Source organism: Eutrigla gurnardus, assembly GCF_963514095.1.
Source record: "Eutrigla gurnardus genome assembly, chromosome: 6".
Classification (NCBI taxonomy): Eukaryota; Metazoa; Chordata; class Actinopteri; order Perciformes; family Triglidae; genus Eutrigla; species Eutrigla gurnardus.
The window spans coordinates 10,709,279-10,724,984 of NC_139920.1; the positions used below are offsets into that span (position 1 = coordinate 10,709,279).

The 15,706-nt window shown below is 45.6% G+C and overlaps 2 protein-coding genes across 2 annotated transcripts; one reads left to right on the forward strand and one right to left on the reverse strand.

Moving 5' to 3' along the window:
• Positions 1-629: 629 nt before the first annotated feature.
• Positions 630-6,246, forward strand: ddx10 (DEAD (Asp-Glu-Ala-Asp) box polypeptide 10). The gene is made up of 2 exons (XM_084010754.1): positions 630-2,059; positions 3,140-6,246. The coding sequence occupies exons 1-2, from the start codon at positions 713-715 to the stop codon at positions 4,328-4,330; spliced, it is 2,538 nt and encodes an 845-aa protein (XP_083866880.1). The 5' UTR covers positions 630-712; the 3' UTR covers positions 4,331-6,246.
• LOC311015265 (serine/threonine-protein kinase pim-3-like) lies at positions 6,063-7,128 on the reverse strand (the record flags this gene model as incomplete). The annotated part of the gene is made up of 4 exons (XM_084012393.1): positions 6,855-7,128; positions 6,580-6,754; positions 6,359-6,484; positions 6,063-6,073 (listed from the first exon to the last, which is right to left on the reverse strand). Exons 1-4 carry the CDS (start codon positions 7,125-7,127, stop codon positions 6,063-6,065), a joined length of 585 nt encoding a protein of 194 aa, XP_083868519.1. The 5' UTR covers position 7,128.
• Positions 7,129-15,706: the final 8,578 nt, after the last annotated feature.

Below are 15,706 nucleotides of genomic sequence, written 5' to 3' on the forward strand. Positions count from 1 at the left end.
TTATGTATTGCATATTGACCACATATCCAATTAGATCTTACTATATATATGTATTACCTTATTTATGTAATTACTTGTTCCAAAAAGTTATATTATTACATGCATAATCATAATTATGATCTTATTTGGGCAAATATCTTACCCGTGTGTAGGGTTTATAGGCTATATGGTATATACTGCAGTATATAACGCTTATCAACAACAGGTTGTTAACAAATAGGAAAACAAAAATGTCCCCACTGTGGGACTAATAAAGGATTATCTAATCTAACCAATGGACACTAAGAAGACACTAAACATCAGATATTTCTATGACGGAGCTGTAAAGTCATGTCTGTAGCCAGTATAGAACCTCTCCAGGCTGACTTCCTTGTCAATTCATTGGTCGATTATTTTCTCAATTAACCAATTAATCATTTGGTCAATAAAATGTCCAAAACAGTGATTATTGTTTGTTCAACCACGAGCTCAAAACCTAAATATTTCATTTAATCACCAGAAAATATTTTAATTTGAGAAGCTAGAACCAGATGTTTCACGTGCTACGAGGTGCTGCCTGACAGGTAAATCTTAGGGCAAAATGCTCACGATGTGCGCGTGATGATGACGTCTGCTACACGCGACGAAGAGCTGACTTCTCCACGCTGTTAAGCAGAGTCGGGGCTCCTGTGTGTGTTTAAGCTCTATTTTCCAGCTCTGTTTGTCATAAATCATGGAGAAAAAAGGCGGAAACTCCTCCGGGAACAAACCTAAACCCGCGAAGATGAAAGACAGGGCCGACCCCGTCAAAAACTTCGAAAAATGGAAGAAAAAATACAACAAGACGAAAGGACAAGTGAAGCAAAGCAGAGCGCAGAAGAAGCCCGAGTGGCAGGTTGAACGGGAGTACATCCACAAGCTCGTCAGCAGGTACGGCGACATTAACAGCAAGGAGGCGATCAAGTTCTCAGACTTCCCCATCTCAAAGAAAACGCTGTTAGGCTTGCAGGCGGCGCAGTACCGGCAGCCCACGGAGATCCAGAGACAGACGATCGGCTTTGCTCTGCGGGGTAAAGACGTCCTCGGCGCGGCTAAGACTGGCTCCGGGAAGACTCTAGCCTTCCTCGTCCCGGTGCTGGAGTGTTTGTATCGCCAGCAGTGGACCTCCATGGACGGCCTCGGTGCTCTCATCATATCCCCCACCAGAGAGCTCGCATACCAGACCTTCGAAGTCCTCCGCAAGGTGGGCAAGAACCACGAGTTCTCCGCGGGCCTCATCATCGGCGGCAAGGACATCAAGACCGAGTCGGAAAGGATCCACCGCACCAACATCGTGATCTGCACCCCGGGCCGGCTGCTGCAGCACATGGACGAGACGGCCACCTTCGTCGCCTCCGACCTCCACATGCTAGTCCTGGACGAGGCGGACCGCATCCTGGACATGGGTTTCGCGGATACGCTCAACGCCATCGTGGAGAACCTCCCCAAGACCCGACAGACGCTGCTGTTCTCCGCCACGCAGACCAAGTCGGTGAAGGACCTGGCCCGGCTCAGCCTCAAAGACCCAGAGTACGTGTGGGTTCACGAGAAGGCCAAGTTCAGCACGCCGGCCACCCTGGAGCAGAGCTACGTGGTGTGTGAGCTCCACCAGAAGGTCAACATGCTCTACTCCTTCATCAGGAGCCACCTGAAGAAGAAGACCATCGTCTTCTTTGCCTGCTGCAAGGAGGTGCAGTACCTGTTCCGGATCATGTGCCGCCTCAGGCCCGGCATGCCCGTCCTGGCTCTGCATGGCAAGCAGCAGCAGATGAAGAGGGTGGAGGTCTACAACGACTTCCTCAGAAAGCAGAACGCTGTGCTCTTCGCCACCGACATCGCCGCCAGAGGCCTGGACTTCCCCACGGTCAACTGGGTGCTGCAGTTCGACTGTCCGGAGGACGCAGACACCTACATCCACAGGGTGGGCCGGACCGCCAGGTACAAGGAGGGGGGCGAGGCCCTACTGCTGCTGCTTCCCTCCGAGGAGAAGGGCATGCTCGGCCAGCTGCAAGAGAAGAAGGTTCCCATCAATAAGATCCAGGTGAGACCTCGTACATCCACGGCATCACAACACACACGCTGGGCAGAAAAACAGAAACCACGCAGCACATTGTGCATGAGATCAATGTGGCCACAGCTTTTGGAGGCAGGTGACAGCAAGACCCAGGGCATGATGGGAAACGCCTCGCTGATGCCTGATCAAACAGATGATTGGCTATAAGTTTTGACACCAAACTCAAAATGCTTATTTTCTGTGTAATCCTAATATTAGTCTCATGTTGTGCAATGAGGGTTTAATTTGATAACAAACATATCTTGTGTAGTTGCTGATAACAATCATAATAATACTAAAAGCAATAGTAATAAACGTTATTATTAATATAGCCTTACATAGCAATTACAGCATACTTTTTGAGGTAGACATAAAATGAACAAAGGAAAGAATACAATATATACAGACACATTTCCTCATATATCTACAAAAGAAATGGATAAATCCAAAAGGGGTGAAGATCAGATCAGATCAGATCATCATATAACAGGATGCGATTATTTCTATTACTTCCTGTAAATTCTTTGAAGGCTGCTCGAAACTGTCTGATTAAACCGCAGCGTTTAGTCTTCGCCTCCTGGCGAGGAATAGTTCACCTCCTTACATCAGCTGACAGGAAGTAAACATGGACCCAAGCTGTTGCCTAGCAATGCAATTATGTTGAAATGGTCTACTGTTCATGGTCAAATCTCAGTTTGCTGCCAAAGACATGACGACACAGAGAGAGCACGGGCTCCTATCCTGTTATAGTGCAAATACATGAGGCCAGTCATTCCCAAAGATGGGTCGCAGGAAATTTTATGTATTTTATATATCTGCAATGATATAATATTAGCTGATTAGTGAGAAAATGTAATTATTGAGATTGTTCCAATAATGGAATTTCAGTCGATGATTACATGATATGCCGACTGGGGGACGCCACAGTCCGTTCACTGGTTGTAAAGAAACCAAGATGGCGACAGCCAAAATACCCAACTCAAAGCTTCAAAACCGTAGTCCACAAACCAGTGAGTGATACACAAGGACACGGCATTTGTGTTTATTCCTTTTGTTTTCCGACTCCAGGTGAACCAGGACAAAGTGCAGAATGTTCAGCAGAAGCTGGAGGCCTTCCTGGCCCAGGAGAAGGAGCAGAAGGAGAGAGCTCAGCGGTGTTTCGTTTCCTACCTGCGCTCCGTTTACCTGATGAAGAACAAGGAGGTGTTTGATGTCTTTAAACTCCAGATTCAGGAGTACGCCGCTTCTCTGGGCCTCGCTGTGGCTCCGAGAGTTCGCTTCTTAAACAAAGCTCAGGCACAGAGAGCTGAGAAAGGACAGAGAGCGGAGGAGCAGTCTGAAGGAGCGGAGGAGCAGTCTGAAGGAGAGGAGGAGCAGTCTGAAGGAGAAGAGGAGCTGCGGCGCTTCAAGGCCCAGCTGAAAGGAAACGCTCCTCGTGAGGAAAGCCAGAGCTCAGAGTCGGATGATTCAGAAAGTGGTGATGAAGGAGAGGTACTGCATCTGGGTGCAGATGATAACGAGGACGACGATGACTTGAGAGACTTGGACCTGTTGACAGTCAAAAGAAAGGATGTCTTCAGTCTGCCGGAAGGCACAGAGAGTCCCGATGAAGATGACATGGGCTCCAAAAAGAAAACGGAAAAGGAGACGAAGTTCAAAGAAGCCAAAAAGGTCCTTAAGAGAAACTTCCAAGTCAACACCAAAGTGGCTTTCAGCGAAGAAGGAGACGCTGTGCAGCTGTGGCCTCAAGTCCAACGGGCAGTCACAGGCGAAGAGGAAGAGGAGGAGGAGGAGATTTCAGGTATAAACATGGAGAAGGCCAGGGAGAGGCTGAAACGTGAGGACCAGGCGTTTGACAAGCAGGAGTACAGACGCAAAGTGAAAGCCAAACACAGAGAGAAGAGGCTGAAAGAGAAGGCAGCCAGGAGGGAGGCCAGCAAACAGCACGGGAAATCCGATGACGACGAGGAGGACGAGGTGATGGCTTACCTGGCCAACAACAGCGAAGACGAGTTTGACCCCAGCAGCCTGCCGGATCCGGACAAAGTGCACTCGGAGGAGGAGGAAGAGGGGGATCAGATGATGTCAGCCAAGCGGCAGCACAGCAGCGACAGCAGCGACGAGGAAGAGAAGGAGCTCACAGCGAGTAAGAGGAAGAAAGTGAGGCAGCAGAATGATGATCACACAGCCCTGGACACCGGTCTCTCTCTGGCTGAGGACGAGCAGTTGGTCCTGCACCTGCTCGGAGGGCAGCAGTAGAGCAGAGAGATGAGTCTGGGATTTACAGACAGTCTGAACTTGTCAGTTAAATAAAGTTCTAACTACAAAGTCAGTAGTTAAATGAGAAAACATAGAAGCACAATAGATACAGTCGATATGTGTACTGGTGTGTAAGCGTTTTAGTTCATAGTAGGAGTCAAGATCCTACAAGTTCCATAATGAAACCGATACAATCTTTTCATTAAAGACCCGAAAACATGACTTCAAATCGTATTTGTCTATACAAACTAAATAAGCAGTAACCAGACATCTTTAAAGGTGCAGAGATTGTAGATTGAGAGTATTCAGAGTATTAATAATTAATATATCATCATAGAACTATAGTGTCTGTAAAGATATAGTACAGTAAAGTCTACCTGAGCAGAGAATGAAGTCTCAGTCCCTCTGTGTGTGTTGTTATCATAGCTTCTCCTGACTTTGTCTACACTATGTGCCTTTTAGTGCATGTTATGGTGTGTTCACACCAAAACGCAAAGCAATTTGCAATTGCGTTCCTTGGGCGAATTTGACCACGGGATCAGTTGTTTTTATTTGTGTCATTTGCGCTACCGGGGGAGTTCATAACATCGTCCAGAGGTGAGCTGTATTCACTGTACCTAGCGACATGCACAGAACCCAAAATAAACAATTTAGCTTGATATAATTAAAATAAACGGAAGGATGCTGAAATAATGACATAATGATAGTGATTTGTAAAAAGTCTGAAGTTATGCTCTGTTGGGTCTGTCTGCAACTTTTAAAATGCTGTTTTCTGAATGGAGTCTGGATTGATGGTGTTTAGCTATGCTAACATTGGAGCTAATCCATCAACACTCAAAATAATGTCATCTAGACATAAATGCAGCAGCAACCTTGTTGTTTGCACCACAGACAGTCTCTGGTTTCTCCACATAGTCTGGTCTGGTCTCTGGACTAATGTGAGCTACTATCGTAGACCTCTGGGCGACGAGATTCAGCGTCAGGAGGAGAATCTCAATGCTTTTATGACACAGTTTTTTTATGGAGCCGTTTTGGTCATTACACAGAAATATGTAAAGCCAAGCTGATGACATCATCAAGGTTATTTTCTCATACTTGACAAAGCTCCTTCATACACAGACTGGAAGAGTATGAAGTTGATGTTGAAACTATTCAAAATCATTCCTGCAGCTTTAAGTTTGAATAAAGGAACGTTTTTTTATTTAGTGTGATTTAACAAAAGCCCCGACCTTTTACTTCTTAGTAAATCTGACCCAGCAGATGCTGGTAAAAGTGATGTTCGTTTATGTGTCTGCAGTCGACCCGATTGGCTTGTAGAACAGACGATTTGATGTCGGTGGAGTTTCCATGCTGGATGTTTTCTCCTGTTTGAACCTGCAGTTCAGACTCAAGAGTCCTGTTTCTTCTCCTTTCTCAAAGTTCAACTCATCACCTTCTTCTTCATCAGAGGGATTTGTAATAAATGTATTAAATACTTAACATGATCTAACTATCTAAGGTTAAAGTAATGTAATGTCGTCCACTATTTTGGGATCAGCTCGGATGTTTAAGCATTCTGTCAAATAATTTGTATTAAAAATAAAAAGCGTGAAATTAAATAAAATGTATATTCTTTAAGAAAACTAAACTGTAGATGATATTGCCTGTGTATAGACCAATACAAGCACAATAAAAATGAGCATGAATTTACATCTCTCAAGACTCCAGGAGATGGCGCTGTGCTGCAAATGCTTCATGATACAGCTGCAGGGATGAACCCCAGAAGTTAGCGTCACACTGAACCCCTCAGCAAAATGCAAATTAGACTTTTCCTTTAGAATGTTGGAGAAACTAATGCAGCAATTCAGCTGCAAAGTCAGGAGTCAAACTCAGGTCAGAATTCCTGACTTCTGACACTGTCAAGTGTTAATGAAGGATTGATGCAGGAGGAAGATAATTATAGATTTTTATTGTTTTAATATCCAATAATTTATTTTTGGAGCACCACATAAAATAAAAATAACATGCATGAACATTGACGCTGTCCACCTCTCAGCCTCACGTCTACTGTTTCAAAGAGAGTCAAGTGGGGGACAACATGGGGACAACAGCAGCCTGAGAGGTCCATCCGTGGTCCTGAGAGGATCCACTCAGGGCTGGAGTAGTTAAAGGTTCCTACCAGACACACGGAGACAACGGTTACTGGTGAGGGACAGAGACGGCAAAGATGCTGCTTGTTTCAGGACAGGAGCAGAAGAAAGACAGCCTACCTTGTGATGTGCTGTACTCCCCCTCCCTTAATGTGCCACAGCCAAAGTGGATGAGCCTGACACAGGGGACATCAGAGCCGGTCTCCATGAGGATGTTCTCCAGCTTGACGTCCCTGTGGAACACACCTTTGGAGTGAACCTCTATGAGGGCATCCACCAGCTGTTTTGTTATGGTCTGAGGGGGACACAGAGAGACGTGGTGAGACATGGTGGGTTTGGACACACAAACAATGGAAACACAAACAACGGAAACACAAACGTCATCAGATACTTACTTTAGCCTCGCGCTCCTGCAGGGACGCCCGTCTACAGTTGAGGAAGTCCACCAGGTCCATGCAGGGTACTGGTCTCTCTAGGACGAGAGTCAGGTCGTCTTCCAGATCGTACCAGTCCAGCAGGGTCACCACGGCACTGGTCCTTGCAGCTGCTGCTGGTTTGAGTTTCAGCAGCAGCACCACCTCCACAGGGATCACACTAACTTTCCCTTCCAGAAGCTTCAGAGTCGTGAAAGAGACACGAAATAATGAAGCCTTCATGGACTCACACATCAACGTAGACAGGAACATGTGCATACGTTCCCTTTGTACTCAGAAGAAAAAGAGAAATGTTACGAAGCTTGTTGGCATTAGGACGAAGAACAAATCACTTACTGTTGATGTGTGCCAAACGCTAAGTGGGGGGATGTGTTTTATGGCCGCCTACGGGACAGAAACAGACATTAGGTGAGCTTCTGGACGGAGTGGATTCATGCTTCATGGATTCTGTGTGTGTGTGTGTGTGTGTGTGTGTGTGTGTGTCTTACAGGCAGATTGTCGTCTCTGCGGTGGCCAGCAAACACTGACCCGTAGCCTCCTTTCCCCAGCAGCTCCTCCTCCTTGTATTTGGTCTCAAAGGCAGCTGCAGAAAAGAAACACAAACACTTCAGAACTTTGAATCCTATTTCCCAAATTAATCCAGACACCGGGCTTAACCTGAGAGGAACTGTTGGACATTTTGAGCCAGTCGAACATTAGTTTAGCTCAGCATAAAGATTGATTGTGGTAAAGGTAACAAAGGAGCGACACCCCCACATCCATTTATATATGTATTATACAACTGTCTTCACAGGCTGCAGTACTCCTCATGAGGAGGCAACTCCATCAATGGTTCACGTATGTCTCATCTTACCTCTGCTGTTTACTGATGAGGAGGTGCCAGGTTTGTCACTGGAGGAGGCCTCAGTGGTGGCCTGGTGGCTGGGGTCCTCAGAGAGACTGGGACTGGACTTTCTGCTCCTCTTCCTGGGTCCCTCTGTCACCTCAGACTTCCTCTTTGTACTCACTTCAGCTTCAGTGCGAATGCTGGCGGGTGTGGATGTCCCAGCATCCTCGGTGGATGACGAGGAGCCCCTGACGGTCTGGATGTGGTCCTCAGAGGGACTCAGAGTCTTTCTGCTCCTCTTCCTCGGCCCCTCATTGCTGTCTGCAGAGGTGGACTTCCTCTTGCTGCTGGTCTTTGTCTCCCCGGTAACCAACAGAGGTCCACTGGAGAGGCTCTGGGTTTCTCCTGATCAATCAATGAAAACACAAGAAGCCTGTTAGCTTCACTTTATCTGGATTGAGAGTTGAGCCGTTAATAGCAGACTGCTCACACTGTTGAGTTGAGAACACAAATATAATGATCCATCTCATCTCACCTGAGCTGTCAGATGAGCCGGTGTACGATGAGGCAGAACTGCCACTCGATGAAGGCCCACTGAATGTGAGGCTGCAGCCCTCGGAGGGACGTGGACTTGTCCTGCTCCTCTTGCTGGCCCTTTCAAGACTCTCCTCGGAGTTTCTCTTGGATGTCTTCGGTCTCCCATCTGATCTGCTGTCTCTATCTGCATTGGTGATGGACTCAGTGTGGCATCCTGCAACAAACACATGGCTTAGTTTGCTATCTACCATCTACTATATGATCGCCTGTGTGAGAGACTAACGGAAGAACCAGCATCAGTTAGTCTACATGCTGCAAGTGAAGACCAACCATGATGCAAAATGACACATTAAAAGTTTTCATGAGTGTCCTTAAAATGTCCAGCTATTTGTACGACTTCCTGTGAGATCAGGTTGAGAATTTCAAGTAAGAGACTGCAGTTTTCCCAGGACTTTGTCCTCACCCAGTTGTCTCCTGGAAGACGGACACTGAACAGCGCTGGTTGTCTTCCACAATGTAGAAGTCATGACTCTCAAACAGTAATGGTTGAACGTAGAAATAGCAGATATGTGATGTGTCCAGGTATCTGATCTGTGTCCAAGTATCTGCTCTTATCTGTTCTCAAGATCTGGAACTCTGAGTGTTGTGACCTCACAAAGTGACCGCTGCCAGTCAAGTTGTACTCATTTGAATTCAGAATGTCAAGTTCAAACCAAAACACTTTGAACAAACATATATTTTTAATTTTAATTTGATTTGAAACAAACTGTTTTTCACAGTGTACAAAAGTCTTTCAACATCCTTACATAAAACTCTTTCCCACTTTTTCTATGCATGAAAAGTCCCAAAATATGTGGAAATCATTGGCCTCCATTGATCCACATTGTCTCCAAATTTGTGTTTTTCCTGCTGTGAGGTCTTAAAATATCTTGTAATATTTTTCCAGCGATGTTCTCTCCAATCCATGAAGTTAGTTGAGGTCCATTGAAAACGGCAGACCCACCAAGCCTCCTCAGAAAGCTTCCTACCAGCGTCTTTTTCTCAATGTTCTTTAATGTACAAGGTGTTACCATGTTTATCCTAGAAGAGACTGTTGTGCCTTCTACAGGTGGACTTATTTGTTATTGAAATGAAAGCAGATTTCTAGGATTTTCTAAACCTCAGATTCTGCTGTTAAGTCTGCTGGTCTGGTTGAAATAATGACGTACCTGGAGGGATCTGAAAAAGTCCCTTTGCTGCCGGCCATGTTTGTCCTGCAGAGCTGAAAACTTTGTAGTGCACTTTTGTGTGTAAATGACAGAAAGGTTGTAATGAGTTCACATCAAATGCAAAGCAAATATTTCACTCAGTGTGATTGCATACAAAGTCAAAATGTACAGCGTGCTGCTGCTGCAAACGACCATTTCATATGACGATGATGTCGTCTCACAATATCAACAACTACAAGTTAATATATGAACATTTGAAATAAGTGATCACAGATAAAGTTAGAAACCACAGAAGTTTGTCTTTTATTCAAGGCCTCTGACTGCTAAATTGCGCCCCCTTTGTGATGTACTAGTTTAATTTTTATTCATTGAATGAAAAGTACACTACAAAGAAAATCTATTGTTATTATTATTTTAAACTGCAAACTGAAGCACCTTCTATGTTTTCAATTAATTGTTAATCGTTATATTTGTGCCACATTTATGAAGGAGCAATGTGAGATTTTGAGCGCAGAAAAATATATTTTGCGAGCACAGAAATTATATTTTGAAGAGAAATTATACGCGAGCAAAACATAATGTCATTTGAGCAGGCAAAAATATATTACTCTCACTCAGTTTTACTCATGCCCTCTCGCCTGGCACAGCCCGAGCAAGGCAAGGCAACGCAAGGCAACTTTATTTGTATAGCACATTTCATACACAAGGCAGTCTCAAAGTGCTTCACATTATAAAAATGTCATACAATAAAGTGAAAAAAAAATAGAAGGATTAAAAGAAAATAAAGGCGAAAATTAAAATGCATAGAAAAACCCTAATTAAAACCAGCCAATAATAAAATAAAGTTTAAAATTGAATAATAATAAAATAAAATAAAAATAAATCATTAAAACAAGAATATCAAGGAATATAAAATACAGTGCAGCATAAGAACTTCACAGAAAGCATTGATTACTGAAAGGCAGCGGCAAACAGATAAGTCTTCAGTCTTGATTTAAAACAGCTGAGATTTGCAGCAGACCTGCAGCTTTCTGGAAGTTGGTTCCAGATATGTGGTGGGTAAAAACTGAAGGCGGCCTCTCCATGTTTGGTTCTGACTCTGGGGACACAGAGCAGACCTGTCCCAGATGATCTGAGAGGTCTGGATGGTTCGTAGCTAAGCAGAAGATCAGAAATGTATTTGGTCCTAAACCATTCAGTGCTTTGTAAACCAGCAGTAGTATTTTAAAGTCAATTCTTTGACAGACAGGAAGCCAGTGTAAAGACCTGAGAACCGGAGTAATGTGATCCACTTTTTTGGTCTTAGTGAGGACTGGAGCAGCAGCATTCTGAATTAACTGAATTTTTCCAAATCCTGCTGAGTCATAAGTCCTTGATATATTGTTTAGGTGATAGCAGGCTGACTTTGTAACTGATTTAATGTGGCTGTTGAAGTTCAGGTCTGAGTCCATGACTACACCTAAGTTTCTGGCTTTGTTTGTGGTTTTTAGCATTACCGCTTGAAGCTGGGTGCTAACTTTTGACCGTTCTTCCTTGGCTCCAAAAACAATGATTTCAGTTTTGTCTTTGTTTAATTTGAGAAAATTCTGCTCCATCCAATTATTGATTTGCTCAATGCATCTAACCAGTCCCCTGGTGATATTGTTATGTAAACTTGTGTATCGTCTGCGTAAGTTATGGTAACATATTTTGTTGTTTTTCATGATCTGAGCCAGTGGAAGCATGTAGATATTGAACAGAAGAGGGCCCAGAATGGAGCCTTAGGGAACTCCACATGTAATTTTTGCCCGCTCAGATGTGTCATTTTCTATAGACACAAAGTAGTCTCTGTCCTTCAAGTAGGATTCAAACCATTTTAATACTGTGCCAGAGAGTCCCAACCAGTTTTCCAGATGGTCTAGGAGTATGGGTCTGTGTCACAGATTAGTGGGTGCGTTCTCCCAGAGCTGGCTGACGAGAAGAGAGCTGGCTGATGAGAAGAGATCTGGCTGACGAGAAGAGATCTGGCTGACGAGAAGAGATCTGGCGAAAGCGCAAGAGGAGCTCCAAACCCTGCAGCACGGGCTCATAATGGTAAAGTAGCCTTCAGAAGTTATATTAATGATCTAGCTCATGGGTGTCAAACTGATCCAGTAAAGGGCCGTGTGGCTGCAGGTTTTCATTCCAACCAAGCAAGAACACACCTGATCCAACCAATCAAGGTGTGAAGGCCAATCAGGTAGGTGAATAAGTCGAGTCAGGTGTGTTCTTGCTTGGTTGGAATGAAAACCTGCAGCCACACGGCCCTTTACTGGATCAGTTTGACACCCCTGATCTAGCTGTAACCCCGTCAGTTCACACGTAAGCTAGCCCACTGAATAACACAATCATTAGTTCAGGGCCGGCCCGTGGCATAGGCCGTATAGGCAAATGCTAAGGGCGCTGTCCATCAGGGGGCGCCACGCCAGTGCCACAAATGGTAAAAAAAAAAAAGAAAAAGTTGGTACAAGAAATAATCCCACGTTAATTAAAACGCAAAGCAAAGCCTAATAGAAATAATATTTGTAACAACATTACAACCATCCTGAGCACTGCTGTGATTTGGTCAAAGATTATCATAACATAACATTCTCATATATATTACTGCTACTTTACATTCTGCTATTCAGCAATTCACTGTAATGATGACAATAAATTGAATCTAATCTAATTTGCATATCAGTTAACATCATACATATATCTCTTTGGTTTTTCATTTATATTATATAATTTCATTTTATTCCTGGAATCATATGTTTTTATTATTACACTGTAATACTCAATGGAGTCACATACTCCTCTCTTCAGATGCACTGTTGAAGTTTCTAAATCCCACCCCTGGGCCATCTACCACATCTACCACTGCTGCCTCCAACTCAGCAGCACAACCCACCAGTGATGCAGCATCAGCAGCACAACCCAGCCATGATGCAGCAGCATCAAGCGGTCTTCCTGTTGCCCCCACCTTTAATATCTTGTTTTGTGCAGTGCCTTATTTATATTGTATTTTTAATTTATTTCATGCAACTTGTTGACACGTTTTATTTTGTGTTTAGTTAGATCTCATACTTAAGACTATTTATGAATGTATGTAAAAATGATTGTATTTCATATATTAATTTTATTTTTTGTATTCATTTATTTATTCATAATTTTTTTTATCTTGTTAACTATTCTGATTGTGAATTTGCTTTCTTTAAGTAAAAAAAAGGTCAAAGACAAAGCTATTCGGTTTCTTGTGAGTATATACACTACACTGCCGATGCAAGGGGGGCGCCACCTAAAATCTTGCCTAGGGCTCCAGATTGGTTAGGGCCGGGCCTGCTGATGAAGGTGTTGTGCAGAGGGTGGTGGGTGTTGTCCAGTATGGACAGCAGTTTGTCCAGGGTCCTTCTCTCTGCCACTGTCACCAGAGAGTCCAGCTCTGTGCCCACCACAGAGCCAGCTCTCCTCACCAGTCTGTCCAGTTGGGCAGCGTCCCTCTTCTTGCTGCTTCCTCCCCAGCAAACCACAGCCTAAGAGGACGCTGGCCACCACAGACTGCATCCGCAGCAGTTTTTTACAGATGTTGAAGGACCCCAGCCTTCTCAGGAAGTACAGACGGCTCTGTCCTTTCCTGTGGACAGAGTCCATGTTTGCTGTCCAGTCCAATCTGTCGTCCAGCTGCAGCCCCAGATATTTGTATGTCCTGACCACCTCCACATCGACCCCCTCGATGGACACAGGTTGGAGATGTGGTTTCTTCCTTCTGAAGTCCACCACCATCTCCTTGGTCTTGGAGGTGTTTAGCTGCAGGTGGTTGGACCTGCACCACCTCACAAAGTCTTCAACCAGGCTCCTGTACTCCCCCTCCTGTCCATCCTTGATACAGCCAACTATCGCAGTGTCATCTGAATATTTCTGCATGTGGCAGAGCCCAGAGTTGTACTGTAAGTCAGATGTGTACAAGGTGAAGAGGATGGGAGAGAGCACAGTCCCCTGTGGTGCTCCAGTGCTGCTGACCACAGTGTCCGACGTGCAGTCCTTCAGTCTGACGTTCTGTGGTCTCTCTGTGAGGTAGTTTGTAATCCATCTCACCAGGTGTGAGTCCACCCTCATCTCTGTCAGCTTGTCTCTCAGCAGGAGGGGCCGGATGGTGTTGAAGGCGCTGGAAAAATCAAAGAACATGATTCTCACAGCACCGCTCTCCTTGTCCAGATGAGAGATAGAGGATGGCATCCTCCACGCCCACCTTCTCCTGGTATCCAAACTGCAGTGGATCCTGTGCGTGGTGGACCTGGGGTCTGAGGAGATGGAGCAGCAGCCGTTCAAAAGTCTTCATGATGTGGGATGTTAATGCCACTGGTCTGAAGTCACCCGGCTCCCTGGGATGTTTTGTTTTAGGAACCGGGATGAGACATGAAGTCTTCCAGAGCATGGGGACCCTACCCAGCTGAAGGCTCAGCTTGAAGACATGCTGAAGCTGCTCCCCCAGTTCAGCAGAACAGGCCTTGAGCATCCTTGGACACACTTTGTCCGGGCCCGCTGCTTTCCTTGGGCGCAGCCTCCTCAGCTCTCTGCTCACCTGATCCTTGGTGATGGGGAAGGGGAGGGGGGTTGAACTGTCCGTGATGGTGGTGGGGAGGGGGAGAGGGGTTGAACTGTCCGTGATGGTGGTGGGGAGGGGGGTTGAACTGTCTGTGGTGGTGGGGAGGGGGCTTGAGGTTGAACTGTCTGTGGTGGTGGTGGGGTGGGGGAGAGGGGTTGAACTGTCCGTGGTGGTGGGGAGGGGGGTTGAACTGTCTGTGATGGTGGTGGGGAGGGGGGTTGAGGTTGAACTGTCTGTGGTGGTGGGGAGGGGGGTTGGGGAGAGGGGTTGAACTGTCCGTGGTGGTGGGGAGGGGGGTTGAACTGTCTGTGATGGTGGTGGGGAGGGGGGTTGAGGTTGAACTGTCTGTGGTGGTGGGGAGGGGGGTTGGGGAGAGGGGTTGAACTGTCCGTGATGGAGGGGAGGGGGGTTGAGGTTGAACTGTCTGTGATGGTGGTGGTGGTCTGTGGTGGTGGGGAGGGGGAGAGGGGTTGAACTGTCCGTGATGGTGGTGGGGAGGGGGAGAGGGGTTGAACTGTCTGTGGTGGTGGTGGGGAGGGGGGTTGAGGTTGAACTGTCTGTGGTGGTGGGGAGGGGGGTTGAATTGTCCATGGTGGTGGTGGGGAGGGGGGTTGAGGTTGAACTGTCTGTGGTGGTGGGGAGGGGGGTTGAATTGTCCATGGTGGTGGTGGGGAGGGGGGTTGAGGTTGAACTGTCTGTGGTGGTGGGGTGGGGGAGAGGGGTTGAACTGTCCGTGATGGTGGTGGGGTGGGGGAGAGGGGTTGAACTGTCTGTGGTGGTGGTGGGGAGAGGGGTTGAACTGTCCATGGGTGTAGCGGGTGGGGGGGCTCTGCAGTCCGAGGTGATGATGGGGGTGTGAGGGGTGTGAAGTGGGCAGTCACTGGCTGTGGGAGCTGGAGTATCAAACCTGTTAAAAAAAAGGTTTAGCTGGTTTGCTCTCCCAGCATCCCCCTCCTCCGCTGCTGCCCTTCTTCTTGCAGCCTGTGATGGTTTTCATGCCATCCCAGACCTCCCTAATGTTGTTCTGCTGCAGCTTCTGTTCCACCTTCCTTCTGTACTATTAGCATGTTGAAAAAGTAATGAAAACCTCATAATATATTATGTTGAAAAAGTCATGAAAACGTCATAATATAGTATGTCGAAAGTCATGAAAACGTCATAGTATGTAAAAAATAGTAATAAAAAAGTCATAGTATATAGCAAGTCGAAAAACGTCATAGTATAGTATGTCAAATTCATAAAAACGTCATAGTATAGCATTTCGAAAAAATTACAGCATAAAAATGTTATCTCGAAAAAATACGAAAAAAAACTGTTAGTATAGTAAGTCAATTCATAGTATGTTGAAAAAAGTCATACTACATCTAAATAGTAGAAGCTTCGTGAAGCATTTTCTTTACTTTCTGAGCCCAATAGATGGCGCTCTCTGTTCAACAAAGGGTTGAAGGCCGATATATTTCCATTGCTTTCAACCTTTGTTGAACAGAGAGCGCCATCTATTGGGCTCAGAAAATAAAGAAAATGCTTCACGAAGCTTCATTTGGACATCACTACTAATAGTCATAGTATAGTTTGTCGAAAAATTCATGAAGTCACAGTATGTGTCAAAAAGTTACTGTATAGCTTTCAAAATCAC

Coding starts and splice junctions, on each gene's coding strand:
- ddx10 (XM_084010754.1), top strand. CDS start 713: ATGGAGAAAAAAGGCGGAAACTCCTCCGGGAACAAACCTAAACCCGCG. Junction 2,060..3,139: donor TTCCCATCAATAAGATCCAG/GTGAGACCTCGT, acceptor TTCCGACTCCAG/GTGAACCAGGACAAAGTGCA.